Source organism: Alternaria conjuncta, assembly GCF_024043145.1.
Source record: "Alternaria conjuncta strain BMP 0040 chromosome Unknown scaffold_27, whole genome shotgun sequence".
Taxonomy (NCBI): domain Eukaryota; kingdom Fungi; phylum Ascomycota; class Dothideomycetes; order Pleosporales; family Pleosporaceae; genus Alternaria; species Alternaria conjuncta.
Window position 1 is genome coordinate 79686 of NW_026250116.1, and position 27316 is coordinate 107001.

General features: G+C 53.0%; 12 protein-coding genes and 1 non-coding gene across 13 annotated transcripts; 8 read left to right on the top strand and 5 right to left on the bottom strand.

The window, feature by feature from the left end:
- Positions 1-230: 230 nt before the first annotated feature.
- J4E85_010855 (uncharacterized protein) lies at positions 231-566 on the bottom strand (the record flags this gene model as incomplete). The annotated part of the gene is made up of 2 exons (XM_051475059.1): positions 231-434; positions 498-566. The coding sequence occupies 2 exons, from the start codon at positions 564-566 to the stop codon at positions 231-233; spliced, it is 273 nt and encodes a 90-aa protein (XP_051321085.1).
- Positions 567-1232: 666 nt separating this feature from the next.
- Positions 1233-2639, top strand: J4E85_010856 (uncharacterized protein; the record flags this gene model as incomplete). Its single annotated transcript, XM_051475060.1, has 1 exon — positions 1233-2639. The coding sequence occupies one exon, from the start codon at positions 1233-1235 to the stop codon at positions 2637-2639; it is 1407 nt and encodes a 468-aa protein (XP_051321086.1).
- A 482-nt stretch (positions 2640-3121) lies between these two features.
- On the top strand, positions 3122-3692 carry J4E85_010857 (uncharacterized protein; the record flags this gene model as incomplete). Its single annotated transcript, XM_051475061.1, has 3 exons — positions 3122-3374; positions 3435-3505; positions 3621-3692. The coding sequence occupies 3 exons, from the start codon at positions 3122-3124 to the stop codon at positions 3690-3692; spliced, it is 396 nt and encodes a 131-aa protein (XP_051321087.1).
- A 2986-nt stretch (positions 3693-6678) lies between these two features.
- J4E85_010858 (uncharacterized protein) lies at positions 6679-10103 on the top strand (the record flags this gene model as incomplete). The annotated part of the gene is made up of 2 exons (XM_051475062.1): positions 6679-8508; positions 8559-10103. The coding sequence occupies 2 exons, from the start codon at positions 6679-6681 to the stop codon at positions 10101-10103; spliced, it is 3375 nt and encodes a 1124-aa protein (XP_051321088.1).
- Positions 10104-10414: 311 nt separating this feature from the next.
- J4E85_010859 lies at positions 10415-10486 on the bottom strand. Its single transcript has one exon. It is a non-coding gene; the product is annotated as a tRNA-Met (tRNA).
- A 514-nt stretch (positions 10487-11000) lies between these two features.
- Positions 11001-12654, bottom strand: J4E85_010860 (uncharacterized protein; the record flags this gene model as incomplete). The annotated part of the gene is made up of 3 exons (XM_051475063.1): positions 11001-12316; positions 12367-12423; positions 12474-12654. 3 exons carry the CDS (start codon positions 12652-12654, stop codon positions 11001-11003), a joined length of 1554 nt encoding a protein of 517 aa, XP_051321089.1.
- A 505-nt stretch (positions 12655-13159) lies between these two features.
- On the bottom strand, positions 13160-16476 carry J4E85_010861 (uncharacterized protein; the record flags this gene model as incomplete). Its single annotated transcript, XM_051475064.1, has 10 exons — positions 13160-13305; positions 13354-13634; positions 13683-13731; positions 13781-13952; positions 13997-15807; positions 15857-15897; positions 15947-16012; positions 16059-16237; positions 16299-16391; positions 16444-16476. The coding sequence occupies 10 exons, from the start codon at positions 16474-16476 to the stop codon at positions 13160-13162; spliced, it is 2871 nt and encodes a 956-aa protein (XP_051321090.1).
- A 459-nt stretch (positions 16477-16935) lies between these two features.
- On the top strand, positions 16936-17693 carry MNH1 (Protein mago nashi; the record flags this gene model as incomplete). The annotated part of the gene is made up of 7 exons (XM_051475065.1): positions 16936-16970; positions 17022-17059; positions 17109-17204; positions 17255-17318; positions 17367-17454; positions 17502-17627; positions 17679-17693. 7 exons carry the CDS (start codon positions 16936-16938, stop codon positions 17691-17693), a joined length of 462 nt encoding a protein of 153 aa, XP_051321091.1.
- Positions 17694-18292: 599 nt separating this feature from the next.
- J4E85_010863 (uncharacterized protein) lies at positions 18293-19442 on the top strand (the record flags this gene model as incomplete). Its single annotated transcript, XM_051475066.1, has 4 exons — positions 18293-18700; positions 18764-18914; positions 18970-19327; positions 19376-19442. 4 exons carry the CDS (start codon positions 18293-18295, stop codon positions 19440-19442), a joined length of 984 nt encoding a protein of 327 aa, XP_051321092.1.
- Positions 19443-19824: 382 nt separating this feature from the next.
- Positions 19825-20863, top strand: TRM8 (tRNA (guanine-N(7)-)-methyltransferase (tRNA(m7G46)-methyltransferase); the record flags this gene model as incomplete). The annotated part of the gene is made up of 3 exons (XM_051475067.1): positions 19825-19970; positions 20018-20244; positions 20337-20863. The coding sequence occupies 3 exons, from the start codon at positions 19825-19827 to the stop codon at positions 20861-20863; spliced, it is 900 nt and encodes a 299-aa protein (XP_051321093.1).
- A 400-nt stretch (positions 20864-21263) lies between these two features.
- Positions 21264-23289, top strand: J4E85_010865 (uncharacterized protein; the record flags this gene model as incomplete). The annotated part of the gene is made up of 4 exons (XM_051475068.1): positions 21264-21362; positions 21411-21763; positions 21817-22690; positions 22879-23289. The coding sequence occupies 4 exons, from the start codon at positions 21264-21266 to the stop codon at positions 23287-23289; spliced, it is 1737 nt and encodes a 578-aa protein (XP_051321094.1).
- Positions 23290-23951: 662 nt separating this feature from the next.
- On the top strand, positions 23952-25803 carry J4E85_010866 (uncharacterized protein; the record flags this gene model as incomplete). Its single annotated transcript, XM_051475069.1, has 4 exons — positions 23952-23996; positions 24048-24403; positions 24455-25298; positions 25351-25803. 4 exons carry the CDS (start codon positions 23952-23954, stop codon positions 25801-25803), a joined length of 1698 nt encoding a protein of 565 aa, XP_051321095.1.
- Positions 25804-26671: 868 nt separating this feature from the next.
- On the bottom strand, positions 26672-27303 carry J4E85_010867 (uncharacterized protein; the record flags this gene model as incomplete). Its single annotated transcript, XM_051475070.1, has 3 exons — positions 26672-26689; positions 26730-27049; positions 27108-27303. The coding sequence occupies 3 exons, from the start codon at positions 27301-27303 to the stop codon at positions 26672-26674; spliced, it is 534 nt and encodes a 177-aa protein (XP_051321096.1).
- Positions 27304-27316: the final 13 nt, after the last annotated feature.

A 27316-nucleotide genomic window follows, 5' to 3' on the forward strand; every position in this document is an offset into this window, starting at 1 on the left:
GAAGTTTGTGGTTTGTTGAAGCTCGATTGCGAGAAGCTCAAGCTCGAGGCTCACACGGACCACCGAAGCTCAGGGTCGGCCCTTCACCTCCACGATACCGCAGGCAATGACGTACGAACACATGTTTGGTAGTCATGTTGCAGAGAAGTCATATGATATGCATGTCAATGTAGCAGCGTTGGTGCCTCGTTTCTCATTAATTATTCCATTCCAACAACTGCAGTAGCCGTCTAATCCTTCTTGCTCTCAGCGCCCTCCTTCTGCATGCCCTCGCAGCCAACTAGGTTTCCTGCCTTCTCCTCGATACCACCCATTCCTTGTTGGCTGGGGTCGCGGTTCGCTGATGCTGCCTTCATGGCGTCTACGGCCTGCTCCTTGTCTTGCGCACCCGATGCTTTCCATGGCTCACTGCCGGTGACGTTTCCAATGGTCTCCTGGGAAGAAGTTAGTGCCTTGCTCTGTATATGAAAGGGTTGGAAAGGCGAGTCGTCACGTACCTCAGCGGCGCCCTTGACGTATTGGGCGTGAGAAGAGACGAGACCGGGGTTGTTTGGTGCGGCGGACATGTTGATGTGTGTGGTGGATTCGTAAGAAGAAGGATTCAGAGGTACGTAGGGAATAGTTTGAAGAGTTGTAAATGTAGATGGTTGGTTGTCTTGCACGACTTGCGCTGGAAGTTTGGCCACTATATCGAGTGACGGTTACATTGACGTCATCGAGCACATCACATGGAGACGCGCTTGAGTTCGCGCGTAGGCATGAGCACCGGACCCTTCTTCTGCGGCAGCTCTAGTTTCAGTCGCGTCCAGATTTGAGAGTCTCTCCACTCGAAAGGATAGCCATTAACCATATGACGTTGATGTAATCTATGGGCGCTGAGGCCGCGTTCCCTAGTACGTGTGTGCTGGTTGGAGGCTCCGCGGTGTCATACAAAGTGGCGGATACAATGCCTGAGGCATCAAGATCATGAACGGTTTCGACGAAGCTTAGTTCTTCGAAGGCTTGAACCTCGCAAGCCTTTGCAGCTTGAGCACCTTCTGATTCAGGCAAGTGCAGATGTACCTCGGCAACTATCTCCACGCCAAAAGATACTTACAAATCAACGGCATTGCGTGCTCTAGTGTAGGCGACTTGGACATTTCTTCTAGCACCTTTTCCCGACTGATTTATAATTTTCCATATTCTTTCATACAAGAATAGTCGACCCAAATCCTTAGAATCGACATCGCAACATGGCACCCCAAGACTACAACCAAGGCGTCCCTGGCCTCCCATACTTCACCCCCCAACATTTGACCTCCCCAGGAACGCCCGCCCCAAACACCAAACAAAATGGCACAACACCAACCCTCTTCACGCCCCTCACCATCCGCGGCACAACCCTCCGCAACCGCATTCTCGTAGCGCCCATGTGCCAATACAGCACCGCATCTTCAGGCCCCACCATCGGCGCCTTGACAGACTACCACATCGCAACGCTCGGCCACTACGCCCTCAAAGGCGCAGGTCTAGTTTTCATAGAAGCCACCGGCGTCCAAGCCAACGGACGAATCTCGCCAAACTGCCCCGGCATATGGAGTGATTCCCAGATCCCTGCGCTGCGGCGGGTCTCAGACTTCATCAAGAGCCAGGGAGCGCAGAGTGGTCTCCAACTCGCACACGCAGGAAGGAAGGCAAGTACATGCGCGCCCTGGATCGCCGGCGAGCAAAAGACACAAGGCGGAAAGCGTAAAGTCAGCGTCAAAGCCGACGTAGACGCCGATGGCTGGCCAACAAACGTCGTCGGTCCCATGGGCGGCCAAGAATGGGCATGGGACGAGAAAGCCGCAGATGACGAGAGCAGCGGATACTGGGCCCCTCGCGCTCTCAGCGAAAAGGAGATCAAAGAGCTCGTACAAGACTGGGCCGACGCAGCGCAAAGAGCAGTAAAAGCCGGTATCGACGTGATCGAAATCCACGGCGCGCACGGCTACCTGATCCACCAATTCCTCTCCCCCGTTACAAACCAACGTATAGATGCCTACGGCGGGTCCTTCGAGAACCGGACTCGCCTCCTTGTTGAAATCACCAAGGCCATTCGCGCTGTCATCCCAGACACCATGCCCCTGTACCTCCGCATCAGCTCCACAGACTGGATGGAAGAAACCGATCTCGGAAAGCAACGCGGGACCTGGGACGTTGAAAGTTCAATTCGCCTCGCAAAACTTCTCCCCGGTCTAGGCATCGACCTCCTCGACGTAAGCAGTGGAGGAAACCACCCCGACCAACGTATCAACATGTTCGACTCCAAAGACTACCAGATCAAAATCGCCGCCCAGATCCGGAGTGCACTCAAGAAAGAGAATCTCAGTCTCTTCATCGGAGCAGTAGGTCTGATTACTGAGGCGGAGCAAGCGAGGGATATCGTTGAAGAGGGGGGTGCGGCGTCGACGATTTCTAGGATTGGGGATGAGGAGGTGGCGAAGGAGGCGAAGGCTGCGGTTAAGGTTACGGAGGGGAAGGAGCCGTTGGCGGATGTGGTGCTTGTTGCGAGACAGTTTATGAGGGAGCCGGAGTGGGTGCTTAGGGTGGCGTGGCAGTTGGGGTTGGATGTTGCGTGGCCGAATCAGTTTTTGAGGGTTAGGTTTCCGAAGTTGTAGATCATCGTTTGGGAATGCATGGATACTCTTGTACCGCAACAGGTCAATCTCAAGTATTGGTCTATGGTTGACCAGACTGTCATGAACATGGCTGCTCATGTCACTATCGCAGTGTTCCGTTTAGGAGGTCGATAGAATCGTTCTCCGGATGTAAGCGCTGGCACGGAGTGATGCCGTCATGTGTAACCTTGAGATAACCTTGAGATGCATAGCCGCCAGCAGGGGGGTCATAATTCGTGGGACTCTGATGTAGCGAATCGCAACGAAATCGCGCTGTGCTGGTAGTGCCAATAGTCTCAAGAAGGATTGCCACCCTTGTACTACTACAAGTTTGGAAGTGAGGGGTTGCAATTGACGTTCAATCAAGCTTGATCACCTGCATATGTCGGAACTATATCAGGAACACCATCCTCTCTGGTAGACATCTATATACTGTCGCCAGTATGAGCAGTCCTCAAAATACGATTTCTCCTCCTGCCACAATGGACTGGTCCTATTTCCCACAAGAAGACATAGCTGCGAGGCTACCCACCGCGTCGCAGACCAAGCTTTGCGAGCCTTGCAAGGCTCTTCTCCGAAGCGATAGAACAGCCTACGTTGATGAAGACGAGTGGGAAAACCAGGGTTCACGGCAAAAGTACGTCCACCACAACGACGCGCGCTCTTTCCGGAGGGCACTTGAGCTTCGCTGTGACATCTGCGTTCGGCTTTACAAAGCGTTGAAACGGCCCTATGGTATGACCATATCTTTTGACATAGTCTTTGCTAGAGCTAATCTGCTCTTAATACTGACAGGTCAGCCCTATCTTTATGAAATAGAGCCGACAACCTACGAGTTAGACACTCATCTCGAAGATCTTACAATGGTCAGCTTTGAAAGTGGAATTCATACTACTTCTGCTAGTCTGGAGGCATACGAATGTGAGTAGAGCATTTCTACGTCTATCCCATGTTATCACCGGGTGCTAACTCGTGCTATAGCAAGACCTGATCTACACTTTCCACACGTTACCCGTAATACAGGCGAAGACGAAGCGATCTCGTGGCTCGTAGAACAACATCGCAGATGCCGAGAGGTGCACGCTAAATGCCAACATCTGGCTCCTTACAACGACTTCATGCCAACACGAGTGCTATACGTCGGTTCTACCGAAGACCAAGCTGTGCGACTTTGTGAAGGAGCCAATACCGAAGTTGGGGCAGGCTACACTGTGCTTTCGCATTGCTGGGGCGCGCCACAACAGCGGACCGTGTTGACAAAGTCCACTGTGAGTATGTTTGAAGAGGAAATTCCATGGTCCCTGTTATCCAAGACATTTCAGGACGCAATTACCGTCACACGCAAGTTCCAGATCCACTACATCTGGATCGATTCTTTGTAATACCCCTGTCCTCAAGATCATAGCTGTCGTTGCTAACTTCATGAAGATGTATCTTCCAAGATGATCTTAGCGACTGGGCTTCAGAAGCAGCCCGTATGCGCGACGTCTACAGCAAAGCCGAATTCTGCATTGCAGCGACTGCTTCCCCTTCCGGAGACTATGGCCTTTTCTTTGAACGTGATGTCCAGGAACTCACGCCAGTCACGGTTGCAGCTACGTGGCCAGATACGCAGGACTCATCTAAATGGCCTACACCGGGTCAATATCTACTCGGATTCCATGCAATCATGCCAGACGATATCATTGATCACTCACCCCTGAACAAAAGGGCATGGGTGGCTCAAGAGCGTTTCCTTTCACCGCGAACCTTGCATTTTACGCACGCCTTGCTTTTCTGGGAGTGCTGTACGGCTTTCATAAGTGAAAGTTCTACCAAGACCAATATTAGTCCTGGCTTCATTAGACCATGGTTCGATCCCAATACGCTCAAAAGGCTGCTATATGACGTTCGATCGTCAGTACCTGCTGTCAAGATCGAGATGGAGCGAATGTTTACGACCAGCAGCAATGACAGTATTCCTACGTCAGACAAGATCTATCGATTGTGGGGTCAATTCCTTCAGAGATACTCCGGGTACGAGTTGACTAAGGAGTCGGATGTTCTAGTAGCATTGACTGGCATAGCGGAAGAAGTCGGACAGGTTCTGAATGACCGATTGGTTGCTGGTTTGTGGGAATCACGTTTCGTCGAGGACATGTGCTGGGAACCGAACCAACGGAATCGGAGTTCTATGGAATGGCGCGCACCTACTTGGAGTTGGGCTAGCACGATAGGTGGTGTATATCCTATCTCATTGCTGAGACTTGCCAATTTCAGCGCTCCAGAAGAATTGGCCGCAGTCAGGGAGATCCGTATGTTAACAACGCACATGGGAGAAGTGGGACTATTGTTCATGGAATGCAGACTCATCCCAGCCAGCATTCGCTATTCGGCAGAGAACGAATTGGCCTGGTGTACCATGAACAGGGGTATTTGGCCTTCTTTGGCGGATGTACTCATCGATGAAGAAAGGTCCGAGCTTTTCGAGGTCCACATTGACGACACGGAGAAAGAATGTTACTGCGATCAGAATGTGGTTGATGTTCAACTGCTTGTGCTCCTGCGATATGATGGTTCCGATGAGGACCCAGTCGGAATGTTGGCGGGGATCTGCATAGTAAACTTCATCAATACACCAGACGTCTGCAGCTTCAAGAGAGTTGGGTCTTTCAGTCTCTTCAAGAAGGGGCCAAATAAGGGGTCGGTACTGTCCGCATACGAACAAGCGGCGGGTCGAAACATTTTGCTTGTGTGACATTTCTTCGCGCGGAGAGCGTCCGAGTAGAAGGAGGCATCAGTATCAAAAAACACGGAAGAGATACTAGGGTCTACACTCGACACCCAGATCAAGGAGAGACGTCGCCAATGCTCGTAAAATCTGGTCAGGAAAGCCAGCGCACCTACAGTCCCACTCAGCTAGTTGCGCCGGATGAGCTGCCAGCACTGCCGAGCGAGGTTCTATCGGATGAGATGTCGGCTGTAGCACGCACGCCGCCGCGACAATGAGGGGATTCATAAGATCTGCATTGGTTGTGGAGGTCTTTGTCGTACGTTCTTATGCGAGGTCCACGTAAAGCGGTTGTCTAAGAAGATCAGGGATTCTGCGGAGGTGTAAACCTGTATGAGAAGCCCACGCATGAGGACCGCCGTGCCGGTACTGCGTATGCAATTGACTGACATTGGCGCGGGGTTGTTGGGGACGTGGATATAGCCAGGAAGGAGCATTCGGGTTGTTCGGGACGGACTTTCTCTGCCGGCGACGGGCATATAACGATGGCCGCTCACATTGGAAGGCGCGGAACCGCAATCTCTTATCGTGTAAGTAAGCATGACCAATACTCATCCAACTCTTTTGTGCAAACTCGTAGAAGAGAATTCAGACGGACGGTATTCTGACTCGTGAGGATGGATTTTGACAATTCGCATGACGAAAGCGGATCCACCTGCAGGACTGCGCGGTGCGCTCCGCGATGCATGAACGTGTGGGATTCGTCGCGGATTGGCTGAGATGCATTAGCGAGGGCAGCGACAACGGCGATGATCACATGTCGGAGACGGTTGACGCCATATCGCGTCGTTGAGGACTGAAATCAAGCGACGGGTGAATTGGAGATGATGCAGGTTGCAGATGCGGGGAGGACGGATGCTGGATTGGGAATTGGGCAGCATGGAAGGGGAAAGGGCGAGTGGCTAGCGGCCGGTGACGTCCCCCGAGCTCAGGTCTCGATTCACTTGGTGGTGAAGGAAATTTTAGCAGAGGCGCGCCCCATGCTTCCGACAAGCCGCGCAATCCCTGCACCCGACGGCCTTTCACCATCATGTCTGATCTCCGGCGACGACGCCAATTTCACTCAAAGGCGCACCTTTGTCGCGTCACGTCGACATTGTTTGAGGCATTGTCGAACCCGCCTCCAGCGCCGCCTAGCTCCCGGTAGCAGTCCTCCACTTCCAAGACTGGATCCCGCCTGGACTTCTCCACTTAAACTTCCGCGGGTCTGGCGATGCGTCGCTGAGTTTTGAACGTTAGACGATACCTAGATATTCCTAATCAGGCGCCATGCCGTCCCGTCTGTTCTCGCGCGACTCGCCCGCAGCAGAGCAGCAGCTTCCCTTCACCAGCGACGCCGTCAACGAAGCCGACTTCGCCCACGATGCCTCGCACGCCGAGCAGGGCAGCCAGTCCCTCCCACGCCGGATAAGAGGGAATTCAATCGCTGGGGGCCCTCTCTCGGGTTCCTACACGCGCAACCCCATTCGCTCCTTCGCGCATCAAACCTCCCACGGGTTTGCCGGTACCTACCCCAAGCCTCATCTATGGGCAGCCACTGACTGCCGCGTAGATACCCCACAGTACTCGTCCCAAGGCGTGCGGGAGAGAAGCTCCCAATTGGCCTCGTATGCCCTCGAAGCCGAAGACTACCAGGACCGACCCCAGCGCCACAGCTTCGCTGACCCCGACACTTTCTCTGGGAGACATGCGGGCATACTATCCGATAACGACGAGGGGCGCGCCTCAATAGACACGGGTCGCTGGACCGACACCATTGAGGAGGACAGCGAAGCCGAGACGCCCGATACCGTCATCGGGCCACAACAGGCTGACAAGGGCTTCTTCAGCCCCAAGCTGCCGGGAGCGACGTCACAGAGCGCGAAGAAGACACCGGGTAGCTCACACGTGCCGGGTGTAGTTGTCGAGGATACCGAGCGCACGCCTCTGCTGCCTCAGACCAGACTATCCCGCCCGGACCCGCAACAAAAGCAGAAGCCTTCCGAGAGCCACTCGTGGACACCACATTCCAAATCGCGCCTGCCTCAACGCGTCAAACAAACATTCGCTGCTGGACGGGGACACCTACTGGACGTGAGTGCGTCTCTGACCAACCCCAAGAACTATACCAAGGATGCTCTCATCTCGAGCGCTCTCGGTACTGTTCAGATCACATCAGCCGTGTTCCTCGGATTGCTTCTTAACCTTCTGGATGCGCTGTCCTATGGCTACATTCTGTTCCCACTTGGTGCGCCCATCTTTAGCAACACTGGCCCTGACGGTATCTCCATCTTCTTCGTGAGCTGCATTGTTTCCCAGCTCTGCTATTCCCTGGGACTTTCCGTGTTCAAAGGAGGTGTTGGATCTGAGATGATCGAGGTCGTGCCCTTCTTCCACAAAATGGCCTACTCCATCATGAACCAGATGGAAGGCAAGCCACCGGAGGCTATCATAGCCACTACCATCGTTTCCTACTGTTTGAGTTCCATTCTGACCGGTCTCATCTTCCTTGCCCTGGGAGCTTTCAAGCTGGGCAACCTTGTCAGCTTCTTCCCAAGACACATCCTGATCGGCTGCATCGGAGGTGTGGGTTTCTTCCTGGTTGTCACTGGAATCGAGGTCTCCGCACGCCTTGAGGGTAACCTCAACTACGACCTTGCTACCCTGCAAAAACTCTTCTCTGGCGACACCTGGTATCTATGGACACTACCGCTTGCCCTTGCAATCACCATCATGATCCTCCGGCGTCTGTCCAAGAGTCCCTTCGTTCTGCCCGCTTTCTTCATTACCGTATTTGCTGTCTTCTACATCATTGTCAAGGGCATCATGCACAAGGACCTTGAGCCTGTGCGCAACGCAGGTTGGATCTTCGAGACGCCAGAAGCCGGTGTCAAGTTCTACAGATTCTACTCTTACTTCAAGTTCGGCAGCATAGATGGAGCGGCGCTTGTCAGCACTATCCCCACCATGTTCGCCCTTTCATTCTTTGGCATTATCCACGTTCCCATCAACGTCCCCGCTCTAGGTGCCGCTGTGCGGGAGGACAATCTTGACGTCAACCGAGAGCTCATCGCTCACGGTATCTCGAACACTCTCTCTGGTTGCTTGGGTAGTATTCAGGTAGGACAATCCTCGTAGACATCCACGATTCATCACTAACAGAGTCCTAGAACTACCTCGTCTACGCCAACAGCGTCATGTTCGTCGACAACGGCGGTAACAGCCGGACCGCAGGCATCATGCTCGCCTTTGCAACAACCGCCGTCTGGGTCGCGGGCCCCGCTATGGTCGGCTACATTCCGATCTGCCTCGTCGGCGCCCTCATCTTCCTCCTGGGTATCGATCTCATGAAAGAGGCTCTCTGGGATACCTTTGGGAAATGTCACAAGCTCGAATACCTGACCATCCTCGCCATTGTCCTCATCATGGGCGTACACGACTTCGTTGTTGGCATCTTCGTCGGCATCGTCCTTGCGTGCGTCAGCTACGTGGTGCAAAGCTCCCGTCATTCCGCCATCCGAGGAACATACAGCGGAATGATCGCAGAGTCTACTGTTCGCCGCCCGCGATCCGATTCTCGTTACCTCAACAAGGTGCGAGGACAGATCCGCGCCATCAAACTAGGCGGCTTCCTATTCTTCGGCACTATCGTTTCCGTGGAAGAGTACATGCGCTCTTTGATCGACGACGACCATTTCGAGAAGAACCCCATCAGCTTCATCATTGTCGACTTTACGCACGTCTTGGACGTTGACTTTTCCAGTTCCGAAGGTTTCCAGCGCATCAACCGTATCCTGAACACCAAGAACGTCAAGATGATCATCTCGGGAGTCTCTTTCGCTGATCCAGTCGGTCGAGCCCTGCAGAACGTCGGTCTTCTGGACGAAGACGGCGACGAAGAGTGCCCTCCACCACAAGTCTTCGAAGACCTAAACACTGCGCTTGAGTCTTGCGAGAATGAGTTGCTAGAAGTCTTCCACAAGCACTGGAACCGCCATGCGACAAAGCCACAAACTACACCGCCGATGAGCATCTCCGGATCCAAGGGCACCTCTCCCAACGAACCAATAGCTACCGGCGGCACGCCCACCTCCTTCGGTGCCAGCTCCCTCAACCCCGTCTTCTCCTCGCCCCGCCGCGGTGCCAGACTCATCGCAGCCCGATCCACCATGCGCGAGAGCGGCGAAGACTCTCTCTCCATCCCCGACACCACCTCGCTCAGCACAACCCAAACCACGCAAGTCGCACCTTCACGCTGGCGCAACTTCGCCCAACCCCTCAAAATCATCCTCCAAACCTTCGAAGACGTCTCCACCAAAAACGAAGACTTCTGGCAAGCCGTCGCACCCTACTTCGAGCGCAAAGAATACCCCGCCGGCACCGTCCTCTACTCCCGCGGCGACGACCCCGACGGTTTCTACATCCTAGAAAAAGGCCGTTTGCGCACGGAATACGAACTCGACCAGGGTAGTTTCTTCGAAGTTATTCTACCCGGTACGACGTGTGGTGAGCTGCCGTTCTTCTCTGAGACTGATCGTACGGGCACGGTGGCCGCGGAGAACGACTCGGTTGCTTGGCTGCTTACGAGGGAGAAGTATAATGAGCTTGAGAGGAAGGATCAGGAGGTTGCTACTGAGTTGCTTAAGGTGGGGCTGAAGTTGACGAAAGAGAGGATGGATGCTATTACGAGTTATGTGCTTGTTACTGCGTCGTAGATGATTTGATGGTTAGTGGGTGGGGTATAGACGCGACGTTTTTTACTTGGATGGCTTTGCATAGCGGTGGTTGTTTGTGAATGTAATATCATTTTGATGATTCTTCTAACTCTTGTTCTGTTTAATGTGTCGTTACAGTATAATTAATAGTGCTGTTGAGAAAGCAGCCGTAACGCTACCCCGCCTTATAACATGCCACACAACAAGAAATAACGTCTTCCCTTTCAGAATGGCACTCTTCTACTCAACTCTCCCTTTAGTTAGGTGCAAAAAAAAGAGTGCAAAAGGGCAAAAAAGAAACATTCAACATCTAGCTGCTCTCGGTTTCGATCCGAGGTCCTCCGGGTTATGAGCCCGGCGCGCTTCCGCTGCGCCAAGCAGCTTTTGTGGTTGTTGTTCGATGGAGATTTTTCCCGTCATAAAATTTATATCGTGGTTGAACCAGTGGGTACGGATGCTACATGCGTGGCCTCGAGTGAGAATATTGAATGTGGGGGCACAAAGAAATTGACTGGTTTGACGAGGGCGGCGATTGGGAAAATTTGATAGGCGTGAATGCGAACGTGAGTCATCCGACATGTGGGAGTTTGGATGGAACCTCATTTTCATAAGGAGGTCCCACATCGATACCGGAAAGTCATATGCAAAGTATGGCATGCTACATTGTCACAGTTAGACGTAGTACACACGATAGTACAACATGTAGTTTGAGCAAAATGGTAAGATTCATTACTTCACCAAGACAACGCTTCGGATACATCATGGAAAAACAACAATCTAACTTTCATTATCCCAGCTAAAAAACAACCTTGGTATCCTAACGCAAACGCCCTGTATCTATATCACACACAGAACAACAAGTCCAACACAACCCCAACCTCTCCCATTATCCCCAGCTCAAACCCCCCTCGCCTCACACAAATGCCCACTCTTACTCAACACAGTCCCCAACCCCCTATGCACCTCAACCTGAAACCCCTCAAAAGGAACCCTCTCCCCATCAATACTGATATACCCCTCCTTCTGCCCTTTCGGAATAATCCTATACGCACTAACCTTCTGGTAATCCACATGGTCCATATCAAAGAAAGAGTGGTTCTCCACGGCCAGCAAAGTCTTCACAGCCGTGTGTCGCGCGATATCGCCGCGGATACGGACGAGGTCGAGACAGCCGTCGGAGGGGAGAGAGGCGGGGAAGAAATTTGCGTCGGGCGACATGTAGGCGATGTTTCCGGCGTAGAAGTTGCCGAGGTGGTCGTGGGGGATTAGTTGCCAGCCTGCAGGGAGGGGGTCGGTCGCTGTGCCGTATTTCAGCTCTGGAAGACCGGTGTCAGGAGCGGGGAGGACGCGGTCATCGGTGCTGCGAGGTGGTTTTGCGCATTCGGTGCGGTAAGCTTCGCGGACGGCGGTCTTGTTGTCGTACTCGACTTTTACAGCGATGTCGGCGGGGTAGCATGTCTTTTTGAAGAGGCGGACGAGGAAACCCCAGGTGAAGCGTGCGCTGCCCATCCAGCGCAGGTGTTCTGTCGCGAGGTCTGTTTCGGCTACTATGCCGACGGACTGGGAGAGGAAGGAGAGGGTGCGGCGGTCGCCCTGGGTTATCGAGGAGAGGTCGAGGGGCGTGCGCAGGCCCTTGACCACGGCGAGGGCGGCGAGACTGGGGTCGTCGGTGCCGTTGAAGTTGAGGCTCATGGCGTTGCCGGAGCCGCAGGGGAGCTGTGCGACAGCTACTTTTTGGAGGGCTCGAGCTGCATCGGTCCTCTTGCCCAACCCGTTCCAGACTTCGTGTGGTATGCCGTCCCCAGAGCAACAGGCGACTACATCGTATGCTTCGATGTCCATGCTCTGCGCAATCTCCACGCCGTGGCCGTTGTGCTGTGTCTTCTCTACGTCGAGCTCACATCGCGCAGCGGCTAGAATGGGCGCAATGAACTTGTGGTATGTCTTGACTGCGCCGCCCTGGCCGCCAAACGGATTGACGAGTACCTTGATTCGTTTGCGCCGTTGCGACGCTCCGTATGCGCGATCGAGCAGCTTCTCTATCCATGCCTCCGTTATGCGACTGTCCGGTTTGTCGAGGGAGTAGCTGATGATGGCAGGGCGAACGGCCTTCTTCGATGTGTTCTGCGCATATTGGACAGTGATGTGTCCATCCTCCGAATGCTCGGCCCAGAGGATGTTGTAAAAGGGTATGGAACGAGTGGATTTGTTCTCTGCGTCGCGTAAGCGCGTGTTGGTGTCTAGACGCCGAATTAGCACTTACTGCCAGCAAGAGACAGACCGCAGCAGCTGGCGCTTTTGCTATCTAGGAGTGCTTCGTCTGTGCTGTGTGAGTGTTGCGCCGCCGTGATGTTTGAGTAATCTCCCCACCTAGTACGACCAAGGAGTCGGTCCCAAGGGTCAGGGAGGCGTTTCTGCCCACAGCGAGTGTGTCGGGAACATTCATCTGCTCCTGGGTGGGTGCCGAGTCGGGCGACGGCTGCGAAGGAGCGGCGTTGGTAGTGAGCAGAGGGTCTCTGAAGGGATCGTCGGAGCCAGCCAGCGAAGCCATGATCAATGAAATGTCGCAGGAACGACGCGCAGCATGCTGTGAAGAGGGCAAGAGCGAGACCAGGAGTCAGTTGGAGACTAGACCAGCGCAAGAGGCACGCTGACGACGGTCATGTCACGCTCACGGGTACCGTCCCTGTCGCCAGGGCGCGGATCCTGGCGGATAGTTGGTGCTAAACAAAAAGGAAACATTCCCGTTGGACCCTGCACCCTCGCGAACCGAGGCATCCCAATCACGAACCAGCCAACAACGTGACACCAAGCCATTCTTCCTGTGATGCTCAACGACTGTGATATTGGATGTGAATTTGAACTCTTGTCTCTTTGATACGGCAATGCTACATTAACATTCATCCATCCCACCCATGTGTCTATCGACCCAACGCGTCATACGCGAAGACCTGTAGACGAAAGAAGCAACCAACCTTCCTTTTGCTACCGTTTCCTAGTAGGAACGCCCATCTCCCGCTACCCCGGACGTGTGACAGTGCTTATTAGCCCAAAAATCATGCCACTCCGACCTTGTTCAGACCCTTCAACGACCCCAGGCTCAGCGCCAAGCCTTGGGAGCGGCTTCTTATGCGTACAAACCCAGTAATAGGGCCATTGTCACCTTCCTTTTCGATACTCAAGTTGGCGAGAGCGTCCTCACCTGCTTTCTGTCAGTATTGCCAATGTATAAAAGAATTTGAAGACATACCAAATACACTCCTGGCGTACAAGTTCGCTGACAAGAATTGGCAGTCGCCCTTCATTGACGCCTCTGGAGTTAAGCAGCTCATGTTGGTGCATGCCATGAGTTGCTTCAAGAAATCGCGCAACGTCTTGGCCTTGGAATTGATGTTGACCTTATTCTCCCATTCGAACTCGGTCCACATTGTCCGGAATTGCGTCTCCGTGCATTGTGCGGGCTTGATGTAGTCCATAATGTCGACGTGGACATCGTTGAGAATGACAACATTGGAATCAACACCCTTTTCACTGTAGGATATTAGCAGTTGTTGCAGAGTGTTGATGCGCAGGACTTACCCCTCGTAGATGATGTTTCCGAAGATGACACCGGTATCGGTGGATGAGACTGTAAAAGTAAGTATGCGAACCGAAAAGTACAAATAGGAAAAGCCTACCCTTGATTGTTGCTTGGATGTTGATAAAGTCGTGAGGACCAACGTTCTGTGTTGAAGGACGTTCGACGACTTTGAGGTCACCAAGAGTCGCGAATTCGATTGTGAGATTTTGCAGCGTCTCAGTTGTTTGGTTCACCAGCAGAACATCAAGGACGATATCGAATTGATGAACCTAGCAGAGTTAGTAGATACCTTTAATAAGTCAGGCTAACGTACCTTAACATATGCTTCTGCGTATACCGAGTCGGAGAAACCAGTAAGTTGCACGACGCGACTGAGCTTGGATGTGAGATCTTCAGTCGCAGTGTCGCCTCCGGTCGCCCTTTCAAGATCTTGCTCGATTTCATCGCTGCCATCCGCGTCCTTCTTCTTCAGTTGGCGGATGTTGAAAGAGTCGTCAACATTGACAGCCGACTTCGCGCGTTCCGAAGCCTCCTTGGCGGCGCGCTTCTTCTCTTCTGTCTGGACCATAGTTCGGAAAGACTTGCGAGTATCTTCCAAAAAGACAGTCTCGAGCTCCTTTCTTTGCGAGAACTCGGACAGTGAGCGGACACATGACATGATACGGTCGATAGAGTCCTCGTCGATGAAAGTCTTGACGAAGTGCGACTGGCCAACACGGATGATCGAGATCATGATGAGCATGGCCTCGGCGCGGAGAGCATTTGTGCGGGCTTCATTCTTTGAGATTTCTCCATAGCGCATAACGAGCTTGGTCAGAGTGCTAGACAGTACTGTGGCGAGATAGTAGTCGCCGTCGAGGAGTAGCTGTCGTAGTGGAGGCTTCTGTGAGTTCTTGACTGCCTCGAGTTTCGCCTTGGCAGCAGCGGACGAAGTCAGGGCGCTTTCGGTCGCATAAGTACCGTCTGCGAGTACCTTCCTCGATCCAGATGGAGCTGCCGCCTTTGCGTGCCCGTTGACTTGCTCAGTGCTCTCCTTGCCCTCTGATGCATCGTCCAGCAATTTTTGTTCCGAAGCCAGTATGGGGATCTCGCCGAGCGATGAGCGGATGCCCTTCCATGCATCTTGGATGTCCTTCGCCTCCAGCGAGAACTCTCCGATGATCCAGAGAACACCCCGGTAGACCTTGCCAGCACGTACTTCACCAAGAGTCGAAACCAATCGCTCGATGATGGATGCCCTCAGGTCTGGGAAGCGCTCAACAACTTCCTTGACGAATGAAATGACGTCGACCGCGGAGGCGTTGCTGCTGACATCGGAGATAAAGTCCATGAGCGATCCGACGACGCTTGCGGCGACTTCGGGGAACTTGATGGCGGCGGAGTGTATCGAGGAGATGAGGAGCGACCTGTATTCGGGGTTCTTCTCGTATTGTTCGTCCACCGTCTTCATGAGCTCCTTCTTCAGCAGCAGGACGACTTCTTCCACGTTCCTGCTTGAGATCATCTCCATGGCAATGTTGAGCGACTTCTTCCGCACATCCAAGTCGGTACTAGACAGAACGCGCAGGACCTCCATAGTCAGATCATCAAGGACTCCCTCATTCTTGTGTCGCAACTGCTCCACCCTCTCCAAGACGATAAGCTTGACGTTGTTATCCGGCTCCTTGATTGCCAGCTCCACGAACTTTCCAGCAGCTGCCTTGACTGCGACCGGGTTGCTTGTGAGAGTGGTGAGGGCGTGCGCGGCTTCGTAGATGACAGTCGATACCTGCGATTCGAGGAGGTCGAAGATCAGGCGGAGATAGCGGGCCTTGTTGGATGGGTTGACGATGGCATCCTTGCGGATGAACTCTAGTTCGGCGAGCAGTAGAAGCTCTTCGTGGTTGGGTATAGCGTCGAAGACGGTGCTGAGGTATTCGAGAGCCTTCTCGTGGCTGACGGAGACGAGGGCGGCGAAAGCATTGCGCTTGCACGTTGGGTCGTTCTCGTCGTCGAGGAATGTCACCAGAAGGTCGGGCGCATCTGGCATAAGCTCGGGAAGATGTGTAAAGATGGATGCGATTGCGAAGGTTGCGTTCTTTCGGACGTATGCGTGTCGATGTGTGAGGCATTGGCGCACCGGTTCTGAGAGTGTCAGCACAATTGGGCTAAGTATGGAGAGCAACATTCTTACGTAGTAGAGGCTCTACAAGCTCAGCGTCTCGTAGCTTGGTTCTGTTCCGACTATCAGCAATGCTCGGGAAGGTGTCGTGGAGGATCCTACACGAAGCGCAATGTGTTTCCTCGTACGTATTCGTTGGGCGCCTGCAAGTCGAATCGAATCGCATTACTGTATCGATTAGCAAGCTTCATGTGGTATAGTCTTTTGAGCTCACCAGACGAGAATCCACTCCTGCCTTAGCTTGCCCTGGGCGTCGTGCTTGGGGCAGACCTCGAAGAAGAAGTACATGAGCTTCTTGAGCGGCTTCGACTTGCTGGGCATGACGAATCGGATAATGTGCATGAGCAGGCCAGCCTGGGGGTCGCCATTGAGCATAATCGAGAGGATCTTCTTCTGCAGAGCTGTCAGACGGTCGCATTCAGCGAGGCGGGGCAGTGCCATTGCGGGAGCGCACCATAGTCTCGATCTTCTGCTCATCGCTGCCCTTCTCCAGAGCATTCTTGAGCTCATTCTGTGATGGTACGTCGGCGGCATTGTCCTGGTGCACCTGGTGTTGCCCGTCAGCTTCCCCATACCCACGACGTGCCAGGTGTTCCTACCAGACTGTACGAGTTCTCGAGAAACGCCGCCATGATGCCGGGCTATGTGGTATATGGGATGGCCCCGGGGTGTACAGTGTCCAGCTGCGATAACGTGACTCCAGGTGCGGCCGTGAGCCCTCAATGTCCCGTGGAGTCCAGAATAAGTGGGATGGGCTACGTGTATCGATCGACGGGGGCGGTGGAGGGCGTCGTGAGGTTTGGCGCAGCTGCAGCCTAGCGGGGAGGGTGAAAGGACTGGCGTGGCCTGGGCGGAGAGGTGGCTTGTTGGAGATATGGGTGCAGTGCTCGTCGGGACTCTGTTTACCTCCAGGTGTCTGCTCGAGAAATGGTCGCTCCAGCGAAGGCCGCCTCGCTAGGCTTGCAGGGGTCTGGCCGCCAAGATCTCCAACCCTCTGCCGCGACGGTACATCAACACCACGACACGCGCACCCCAAGCACTGCGAATTCCTATACGCGCATCGTTAGAGCTCCATATAGGTAGTCGCAAACATGACAACCAACGAGCCATTTTACCTGCGTTACTAGTATGCAGGCTGTGGATTCTCAAGCACGTGCAGTTACTAACATTTTCGCAGCTCTGGTCACCAAGGCCGATTCGGACACGAGTTCTTGGGTGCGCAAAGCTGTTGCGAAAAGAGAAATACGAGTCTAACTTGGTGTAGAGTTCGATTTTCGAGTGCTCGGAGACGGTCGCAGCGCATCTGCCCGTTATGCCAACAACTCAAACTACCGCAATGATTCACTCATCCGGAAAGAGAGCAAGTCATTCTCTGCCGTTGACGTGATGTGCTGCTAACGCGCCGTTTAGTGTGCGTCAGCGATGCTTTGGTAGCCGAGATAAAGAAGATCGTCAAGGACAGTGAGATCCTCAAGTATGTGAAGGAACGGAAGTTACGTATCATCTGCTAACTCATCCCCAGGGAAGATGACACAAAGTGGCCCCAGAAGAACAAGGACGGCCGTCAAGAGTTGGAAATCCGGTTAGGCAGCGAGCACATCTCGTTTGAGGTAGGGTGGTCCATCTTCCCTAGCCTTCTGTGGACTAACGGTGATAGACTGCGAAAATCGGCTCGCTCCAGGACGTACAAGACTCGTCGGACCCAGAAGGCCTTCGCGTTTTCTACTACCTCGTGCAGGACCTCAAGGCTCTGGTCTTTTCTTTAATATCTCTGCACTTCAAGGTATGCGATCAAATGTACTCACTTCGAACATGAAGACTCACAGCGTTATAGATCAAGCCTATCTAAGCCTCTCGCCGCCACATGGAGGCACAGTAGCGTTGCTTTTGCCGACAGCGCACAGCCACGGGGTTGTGGCACAACCGCGGCTCGATGTGGAATGACGTAGGGACGGCGTACGGAGTCAACTGGAGGAACGACATCTGCTTGTGACTAGTGTCACCTGATCTCCGTGATTCTTCTAGGACGATGGTGTATGAGAGCATGATGCCCAGGAAAGGGCTATTCGACCAAAATTCGTTAGATCGTGCGGGTCGGCTCGGAGGGTCAACATGGCCCACTTGGCAAGATATGATAATACAATTTACAGATGCATTCGACGGCCTAGATATCAAGTGTTCCAATGTGTCTAGGTTTGGCCCCATGTCACATCCCACGTGAGCCTAGTGCGGCTTCCCCGCGTAAGTGCAGCTCAGTGACCCACTAACTTTGAACCGCCTAGACACCTCCGCCGAGTCCAAGTCATCCATCCAGCATGCATTCTTCCCCATCGCCACGCTTCTGGCTCCCGCAAGGCTATATTGTATAATCGCACATTCATCCCCGCCCGTCCCATGTATAATCGCCTCGCACCTTCGCTGTAGTCTCGTCGCACCTGCTATCGGACCATGCCGACGCCGGATGATGAAGCCATGGTCTCGCCGGTGGAGCACGAGAGCATCGCTGGCCGCCCGACTTGTCCACCCGAGGAATCGCGCGTTATCGCGACGCACGAATTGAATGAGACACGGGGCGCCCACGACGACAGCAATGCCAGCGCCGTGCCCGATGTTCCCATGCAGCAGCCCACTCCGTCTCCACAAAACTCGCGCGAGCATACCCAGGCGCCCGACGATATCCAGACCAAGCTGCCCAGCACCGACAGAGACTCGCCCACCAGAGACATTCCCACGCCTATGACGGCGACAGACGACGGCACTGACGAGCAACGCACCTCTCACGTCTCGCCGCTTTCTCCCGCTGCGCCAACTTCGCTGCTCGCCAGCCATCTATCGTCCCCATTCCCTGCGCATAGGGTACGTCAGACCAGCATGCATGCAGAACAATGCGCAAAGTAGACGTTGCTAATGCCGATGCAGTTCCTACCCAACACATCCTCGTCCCTCCTTCGGCCCGGCAGTCGCTTCGTGGGCACCCAGACCTCCGACCGCCAGCAGTATGACGTCGAAGTCGATATAAAACATGTCGACATGCGCGAGTCCTTCATGTGTGGATACTTGCGCATCAAAGGTGCGCACACATCTCCGCGTTGCCATGCAGAGCCTGTAGACTAATCCGTTCGCAGGGCTAACGGAAGACCACCCAAGTCTGACGACGTACTTCGAAGGCGAGATCATCGGAACCAAATACACCTTCATTACACAGCATCCGGAATGGGGCTCCAACGAGAAGGTCGACCGGCAACACTGGGGGCGGTTCGACGCATACAAGCCGATTGCTAAGTACTCTGCGCGCCAGGAACAAGTGTCGAAGGAGCTGAACCAGAAGGAACACCTCTTCATGCGGTGGAAGGAATATTTCCTCGTGCCAGACCACCGAGTGAGGACTATAAGCGGTGCGAGTTTTGAAGGCTTCTACTACATCTGCTTCAACCAGCTCTCGGGCGGCATCGAGGGCATCTACTTTCATGCTAAGAGCGAGAAGTGAGTCTGGCATCCCAGCCAAGATGGCCGTATGCTGACACTGCCCAGATTCCAGAAGCTCAATTTGAAACACATCCAAGATTTTGGGTGTCAAGGCGCGATTGAATTCCGATAATGTTGACGACTGAACGAGAATGACTGGGCATTTGGATACGGATTAGCATTAGGGCGCACACCTGGGATTGTCTTCTTGTATCGATTTTTCTTCCCACGGACCGTATGCAGGGTGCCAAGGTCGTCGGGCTTTTTGTAGTAACGTCTCTGAGACATGCAGGTCGAATTACGTCACGCTACGCTTTGTCGTACAAGCAGTAGATCGCTGCGCGAACGGCTGTTTGCTGTGTTGCTGCACATGTGGTGGACCAGAGACCCTGGCGCTAGCGAAAAACTCGCTTGATTCATGATACGCAGCTAATCGACTATTACCTCAGCACCTGTGCATCTACCTTTGACCCTACTTCCTTGCATATCTGTTAATTGCGCATACCAAAGTCACCATGCCAGGCGAAACAGCAAAGCGCACAAAGCGCGAGGAGTATAAGAAGTCGCTGCAGACGGAGGAGCAGCAGGGCGCTATGCCCAAGAAGAGGTTCTACAGGCAGCGCGCGCATGCGAATCCCTTCTCGGATCACTCACTCACATAGTAAGATGATTTGCTCTTTGGTGAGAAACGAATCTAACATGATGCAGCCCCAAGAGCCCCGCAGACATGGACTGGGCGAGTCTATACCCCATGTACGCCAAACAACCTAAGAGAGAGACGCAAGAAGTGCAGAATGAGTCACATGATCTCAGCATAGAAGAGCAACGGGAAGCAAATGCGATATCAAAGAATGTCGAAATAGCAGACATAGGATGCGGCTTTGGAGGCCTACTCTTCGCCCTCGCACCCAAATTCCCCGATACATTGATACTCGGTCAGTAGTACCCCATCCCTCTTCGCCACCCCATCCACGCAGCACGCCCAGAAGACCACAAGCAGCATCACCAAACTAACACGAACCTGCAGGCATGGAAATCCGCACCTCAGTAACAGAATACGTGCAAGAAAAAGTCCGCGCCCTCCGCGTCCAAAACGCCTCCTCCTCGCAGCTCTACCAAAACACCTCCTGCATCCGCGCAAACACCATGAAATTCCTGCCCAACTTCTTCCAAAAACACCAACTCAGCAAGATCTTCCTGTGTTTCCCGGACCCGCATTTTAAACAACGGAAACACAAGGCGCGAATCGTGTCCTACACGTTGAACTCGGAGTACGCTTACGTATTGAGGCCTGGGGGTGTGGTGTATACGATTACAGATGTGCAGGATTTGCACGAGTGGATGAAGGGGCATTTTGAGCGTCATCCGTGTTTTGAGAGGTGCGAGAGAGTGTTTGAGGAGGGGGAGACTGTTGATGGGGTTGAGGGCGTGGGCATGGATGAGTGTGTTAGGCTGATGAGGAGTGAGACTGAGGAGGGGAAGAAGGTGGAGAGGAATAAGGGGTTGAAGTTTGTGGCGTGCTTTAGGAGGAGGGAGGATCCGGAGTGGCCGTAGGGTGATGGGGTGTGAGATCGTGTTGAGGTTTCGCTGGCTACAGCTGCAAGATATTTTCGAAAGCGTGTCTTCTCGAGCACATGTGTGCAAGAGGAATACCTGGGTATAAACTATGATGGTGCAGTCCGGGTTCTCTTGCGCGTGAGCTGCGTGTTCTTAGACTGTGCAATGGATCTCGATCTGGATTTTGCTACATGATATCTATAACTCGATGGCTGGTCTTCGCTCTCGGGCATGCGCAAAAGTTCACGACCGTGCCACTGCTCTCGGTAAAAGATCGGCGATGCCGTAATCAGCCATGCCCCGCTACCGGTGTCGCGTCGCACACCCTCCGTGAACTCGACGCGCTTCCACACAACACCCAGACTGCTCTTACCTTGTGTGACCTCTACGCCTCAACATGTCTACAGACCCGATGGACATCTCGGGACAGCCACCCACATATCCACCCAATCTCCTGGGCATTCCGACAGAACTTCAACTGAGGATCGTTGATCATGTACGCTGGTCCGCATGCTAGTTTCAGAACGCATACTGATCGAGCTAGATAACCCTGAAGAGCGATCTCACATCACTGTGTAGGACATGCTCAGCTCTGCGTGTTCTCGCGAATCCGCTTCTATATAGGCGCATCGTTCTGCGCCTATGGAGTCAGCGTGCGGTCGATCGTCTCAACAAGTCCAATTTCGCAGGTGCTGGCTTACATTACCAGCACACGAAGGAGGTTATCATCGAAGACGAAGCGATTGGCGAAGAACTCTACACGATACATACCGGACGGATCTGTCCACCTATTCTGGATCGTCGGAGTAATGCTACTTACCTAACTGAGTCTGAGAAAGACAACGCCGCCTACGCGTTTCTGCAAACCATGCATCATAACCAATTAGAACGCTTATGGTAAGTTAATAAGTGAATGCGCTAGCATTCGATGTGGATGCTGATGAGATCAGGTACCATTCGCGGCGGCCTCTCTCGGCAGTGGTTAGAAATCATCTGCGCCACTACCAGACGAAAATACAAGACCTACGAATAGGCTTATACACCGATCCCGGATCGCCCGACGTACTACCCCAGATACTCTGTGGTCTGCAACGCCTCGATCTTTATGTCGATAATTCAACAAGCCTCATTCTGTTGTACATGAACATCGAAGCCGTGGGCGCCAACTTGAAATCGTTGTCGCTGACAGCAGCCAATTCCATGGATATCAGTACGGAACTGGATGCCTGGGCAATGGGCGAGGAGAACGAATACACCCAATGCACACCCAAGCTCGAAGAGTTCACGCTGTCCAATTTTATCTATGACAACGCTTACGAACAGTTCTCTATAATTGTCAACTATCATCAGCTTGTGCGATTAGGGCTTTTCGGGAACTCCGGCGGAACCCATTACTTTCTCCAGGAGCTTGCCGAGAGTAGCGAGGAGAACAAGCTTCGTTTGAAGCATATTGCTGTGGAAATTGCGGGTGACATCGCGGAATCCACTGAGCTCGTTCCTCTGCGATTATCCTTGAATCAGATATACAAGGCCTGCGAACCCCTTGAGAGCTTCCATATACACTACCCGCACGGCGACCACTCATCCGACTTTGATGTGTACGACTTCCTAAAGCCGTTCACTGATCGCGGGCACAATTTGCAAAGTCTGAGCTACCACGTCGAACAGTGGAACTGGGGCCAATTGAACCACGACGTTATAGATGTGCTATACCGGGTAAGCCAGGAATCCTTTCGACAAGTAAAACAGCTTGCGGTGTACTTCGAGGAAGCATTAATGCTTGACGGCCTATGGAATGAAGAGGCCAGATTCATGATCTTTATGGTAAGTGGAAGCTATCTCGTTCAGAGCGGCACCTCGTTCAAGAAGACCACAAAACACACTGGAGTCTGCGTAGACGTTAGGTTGCTTGATTTGCACGTTTGCATCGTACTCTAGGCTGCAGACCCATTAAGTTCCTTCCTTGTATGAGGTGGTGGCGGATCTTGAGCATGATATCTAACATCTATCAGACGTGGATAGGGTATTTCCGAGAATTACGCTTGCTCCACCTCCGCCTGCCACACTGCGTTCGCATGGGGCAGAGCAAACACGGATGGGACCCCGCACTATTGATCCTACAGCTGCAAACCTTCGCAAACCGAGTCTTTGAGTTTCTAGGTCCAGAGTCGAAGTTGGACGCTCTGGTGATCGGTCATGTGTCGACTTTGCGGAACCCAGAAAACCTAGACCGCGTGCGTCCACTTCCGCAGCAATGCTTTCTCCGAGGCAAGCAAAGAGATATCCTAGGTCGTACCGTCCCCGTTGCGGTTCCTGTTACGAGGATGATGTTGCGTGAAACGCAACCGTACACAGATATTCTGGAAGTCGACTACCGTACTGCCGCCGATGAATGGGAGGCGTGGGCAACTCGAACGATGTGAGGATTTGGGTCGAGGGAGAACATCATCAAAAAGATCTTTTAGTCCGAAGCATACAGCGTCTTAGGTGCTGTCTATGTATAAACATTTGATGGAATATATGCAGCGAATACAAAGCGCATTCTAGCCACCCCTCGTGCAGCGAAGGCATTGCATCTGAAATCATGGTATGCAGTTCCTATCAGATGTCCACCGTTCGGTTGGCTCGATTTGTTCGATTCTGGTACGATAACTCTAGGCCCAATATGCAGTTCCCAGAGCGCTTCGCGTAAAACGTTGCGAAGCAGGCTTAACCTAAATCAGTCACAAGGAACTTCTTCATTTGGGGCAGGAACCAAACGCTGACTTTATCGGCTTCAGCAGCCGATGCGACTCGTCGTTCCTTCACGGTAGCTTCCCACAAGCCGCAACGACGCGCATTGCCGGAGGATGCATACATAGCGCTAACGTATGTTCTTTATTCGAGAGTCAATCGAGCGCTGACACGATAGCATTGGCTGCAGGTCTAGCAAGGGTGGATGCAATCCTTCTGGCTCCGCGGCATCTAGATGCATACTGCAAGGGTTATGATGAGAACCCCTCTCATGCACCAAGTGTATTGAAATAGGCCACCAACCAGTTTATCTTTGATTCTCGCTATCGCTATTCTTTGAGCTGCAACAACAATGTTGCAACTCAACACCGACTGCCAGAGACGAGTACTCAACTACGTATGCTACCCGTATCGCCGCTCGCTACATGCGATATACTGAACACAGCAGATCAATAGCCGAAGCGACCTAAAGTCACTATGTCTGGTGTCGAAAGAGCTCAACCAACTCGCCCTCGAAAAGCTTTACGAGCGCATCGACATTCGCCTCTTCAGCGAAAACAACACTAAGTACATCCTTGAACTACTAGAGGACGTAAAAGAGAACCTCCAGTATACCAGAGAACTCGTCGTAGAAGATGAGTGCATCGCCGAGGAAACCACGTCTGTGCAGTACGGCAACGTTGGACTACCTGGCCTTGAATGTTGGACGGGTTCTGGCGCCACGAAAGCAGATCCTGAAGTACGCGACAGCAATCTTGAGCAGGTCTTGGATCTCATCCCGGCGAATGCCCTGCGCACATTCCGGTAGGGCTGAAGCTACTCATCTCGTTTTGTGTTGCCTGCTAACATCTACAGTTTCCTCGGTCGACGATCACTACCGTGGTGGCTGCATAAGAAGCTCGCATCGAAACAGAGAAACATCACAGACCTCCAAGTTAGTCTTACTATGGATCTCTTCGACAACTCTATAAACATACTACCAGAACTGTATCAACGCGAAACGGATTTGAAACGACTGGACATGTATATCGTCGAAAGTTCGTCACTCAACAACCTGTTACTCGACTATGTTGAAGCCGTCGGAAGCAACCTGCAATCCCTGTCTTTGAGCGCCAACATTGACACTGATGTTTCCAAGCTGCTCCGGAATCACGACTGGTCACCATATCAGCCCAAACTCCCACTGGAAGAACTCAGGTTGACTGGCTTGACATTGATGCACATGTACAACTCCCTATCGACAATCATCGATTTCAGCAAGCTGCAAAAGCTCGACCTAGTAGAATGCGCCGGAGCCTTCGGATTACTGGCGGACATGACAGATGCGATGCCAAACCAGCAGTTCGACCTCACGCACGTTGCCTTGAACGAATTTGTGCCTCGAATTGGCATCATCAAAACTGATGACGAGCGCAACATACATTTGGTCAACTTCTTGAAAGCATGTCCAAACCTGCGCAGTCTACACTTTGGTCATTACTATCTCGAAGCTCTACCACCAGGGTTGAGACAGTACCTACAAAGTAGAGGCAAGGAGCTTACGAGTCTGAGTCTATACTCCAAAACCGAGATAATCGACGCCGGAGAGTTCGACCTTGTTTGCCGATCATGTCCAAATCTCGAACAATTTGCCGCCGGGATCGACGAAGAATTTATAATGGCAGATGGGTTGTGGTACCACAACCTGAGAGACTTCGTAGTAAGCCTTACCAACCCGTCAAGTCACTATAGCACATATTGACTCCCCACAGGACTCCCTCCGCCGCCTCCCCAAACTCCGTACCCTCCATGTCCACCGCTCTCGCATCTCCCTAGTCGGCGGTCTCGGCAACGGATACGGCAACCGCTGGAACACATCCATGATCTCGCTACAAGTACAAAAGTTCGCAAACCTGCTCTTCGGCGAACTCTACACAACAAACCCAAATATCGCCCTCGAAACACTTATTGTGGGGCACTTGGGTCCGCTCTTGCGGAAGAGCAATGCCATTCAGTTGGATAATGGGCGTGAGGTCAATTCGCAGCATTATCTACCGCAATTTTGCTTTGTGAGGAGTAGGCAGGAGGACTTTTTGGGGAGGACGGCGACGACGGGGGTGATGGTGAGTAGGGCTGTGTTGAAGAGGACGCATGATTATATGGGTATTTTGGATGTGGATGCTGGGGTGGAGGCGTGGGAGCAGTGGGTCGGTCAGGCTATCTAGCATTTGGGTCACATTCCACGGATTCAATCGATGAATTCATCCAGCTGGAAATATACATCGCCCTAGGAGCAACCTTCTTCTCAAGTTTTGATGGCATGTATGCGGCAACAATAAATCTGGGGTGCAGAAATAGAATCATGATTCAAGGAGTAGCAAGCTGCTCATCTTCCCCGTGCGCAGTTGTACGTTCTTCCAATCCACTTTCATGAAGATATACACTCACAACCGTGTATTGACTAAACTACTCAACGATCCCTATCTTCATCCCTCCCCGGCCAAACAATCTGCTTCTTCCACACAGCCCTCACACACCCCACAACCGTCACCAACCAAATCACCACCAATAAAACCGTCATAACGCTCGCTACCCACAGTACACCCTCGCTCTCCAACTCCCTCCCTAACACACCCGTACTAAGCGTAAACCCCACATTCGGAAAGATGAACGCCCACCACGTCAGACTAAACGGCATCTTCCCAACCACCCCCAGATTCCCCAGTAGCGCAATAGCAAACAACCAAAAACTAAACACATACAAGAAAACCCCCGTGAAAAGCGCCAGAACACGAAGTATCTCGGGTGCAGCAGGATGTTTCGCAAAGTACCCCTCTGCCATACCATTCGGCACCGCATTCGCCAGCCCAATCAACGCAACAATCGTGTACGCACCACTGCCCACCGGGATAAACAACGCAGGCCGTAACTGATTTGGCGGAAACCCGTTGTCTAACAAGTTGCGCACAAAACCGACTATGGCAACAAGACTAACACACCACCCAAACCCCTGCCACGCAACCCCACTCACAACCACCTTCACCGCCCTCCCATGCGTCTGGCTCCCCGCCACAAGACTCGCCACCGTCCCCGTCAACATGGCCGAATACCCTGCTAGGAAAAGACTCGGCAGCGGCGGCACAGGACGGACCTTTCCCCTTTGAATCACTATCCAATACTGGAACACGGAGTTTGCGAGGGAAGCACCTGCGTAGATCCAGTAGAGTAAGTAGACGGCGTCGATGAGCCAGGGGTAGGCGGGGCCGTGGGTGATGCCGTAGGTTTGGATGCCGGCGAGGATGACGCTGAGGGAGAGGTAGAAGGACCCGGCGAAGAAGGATTCGGATGGGTGGAGGAAGGAAGTCAGGAAGTGGGAAGTGTGGTAGAGGAAGCGGAGGGCTGTGCAGGTGCAGAGGAGGAGGAAGAGAGCGATGTTTAGGATGAAGAGGGTTAGGCCGATTTGGTGGAGGCCTGGGGGGTGGGTTTGTTAGTATTGGCAAGCGCGACGGGATGGAAGAGGGATGGGTACCGGGGAATTGATGCGGTGTTTCTGCTATGGCGAGGGCGAGACCGCCTGTGCTCATTGTTGAGAGGAACCAGGCGAATGTGAAGTGTTTAAGGCGTGAGCGTAAACCGATTTTGCGGTCTGGTTGTTTGTGCTCTTGGTGGAGCATCTCTGGCTTTGACGAAGGGGTCGTGCCGTCGGTGTTTGGGGATGTAGACATTGTCAGTGAATCT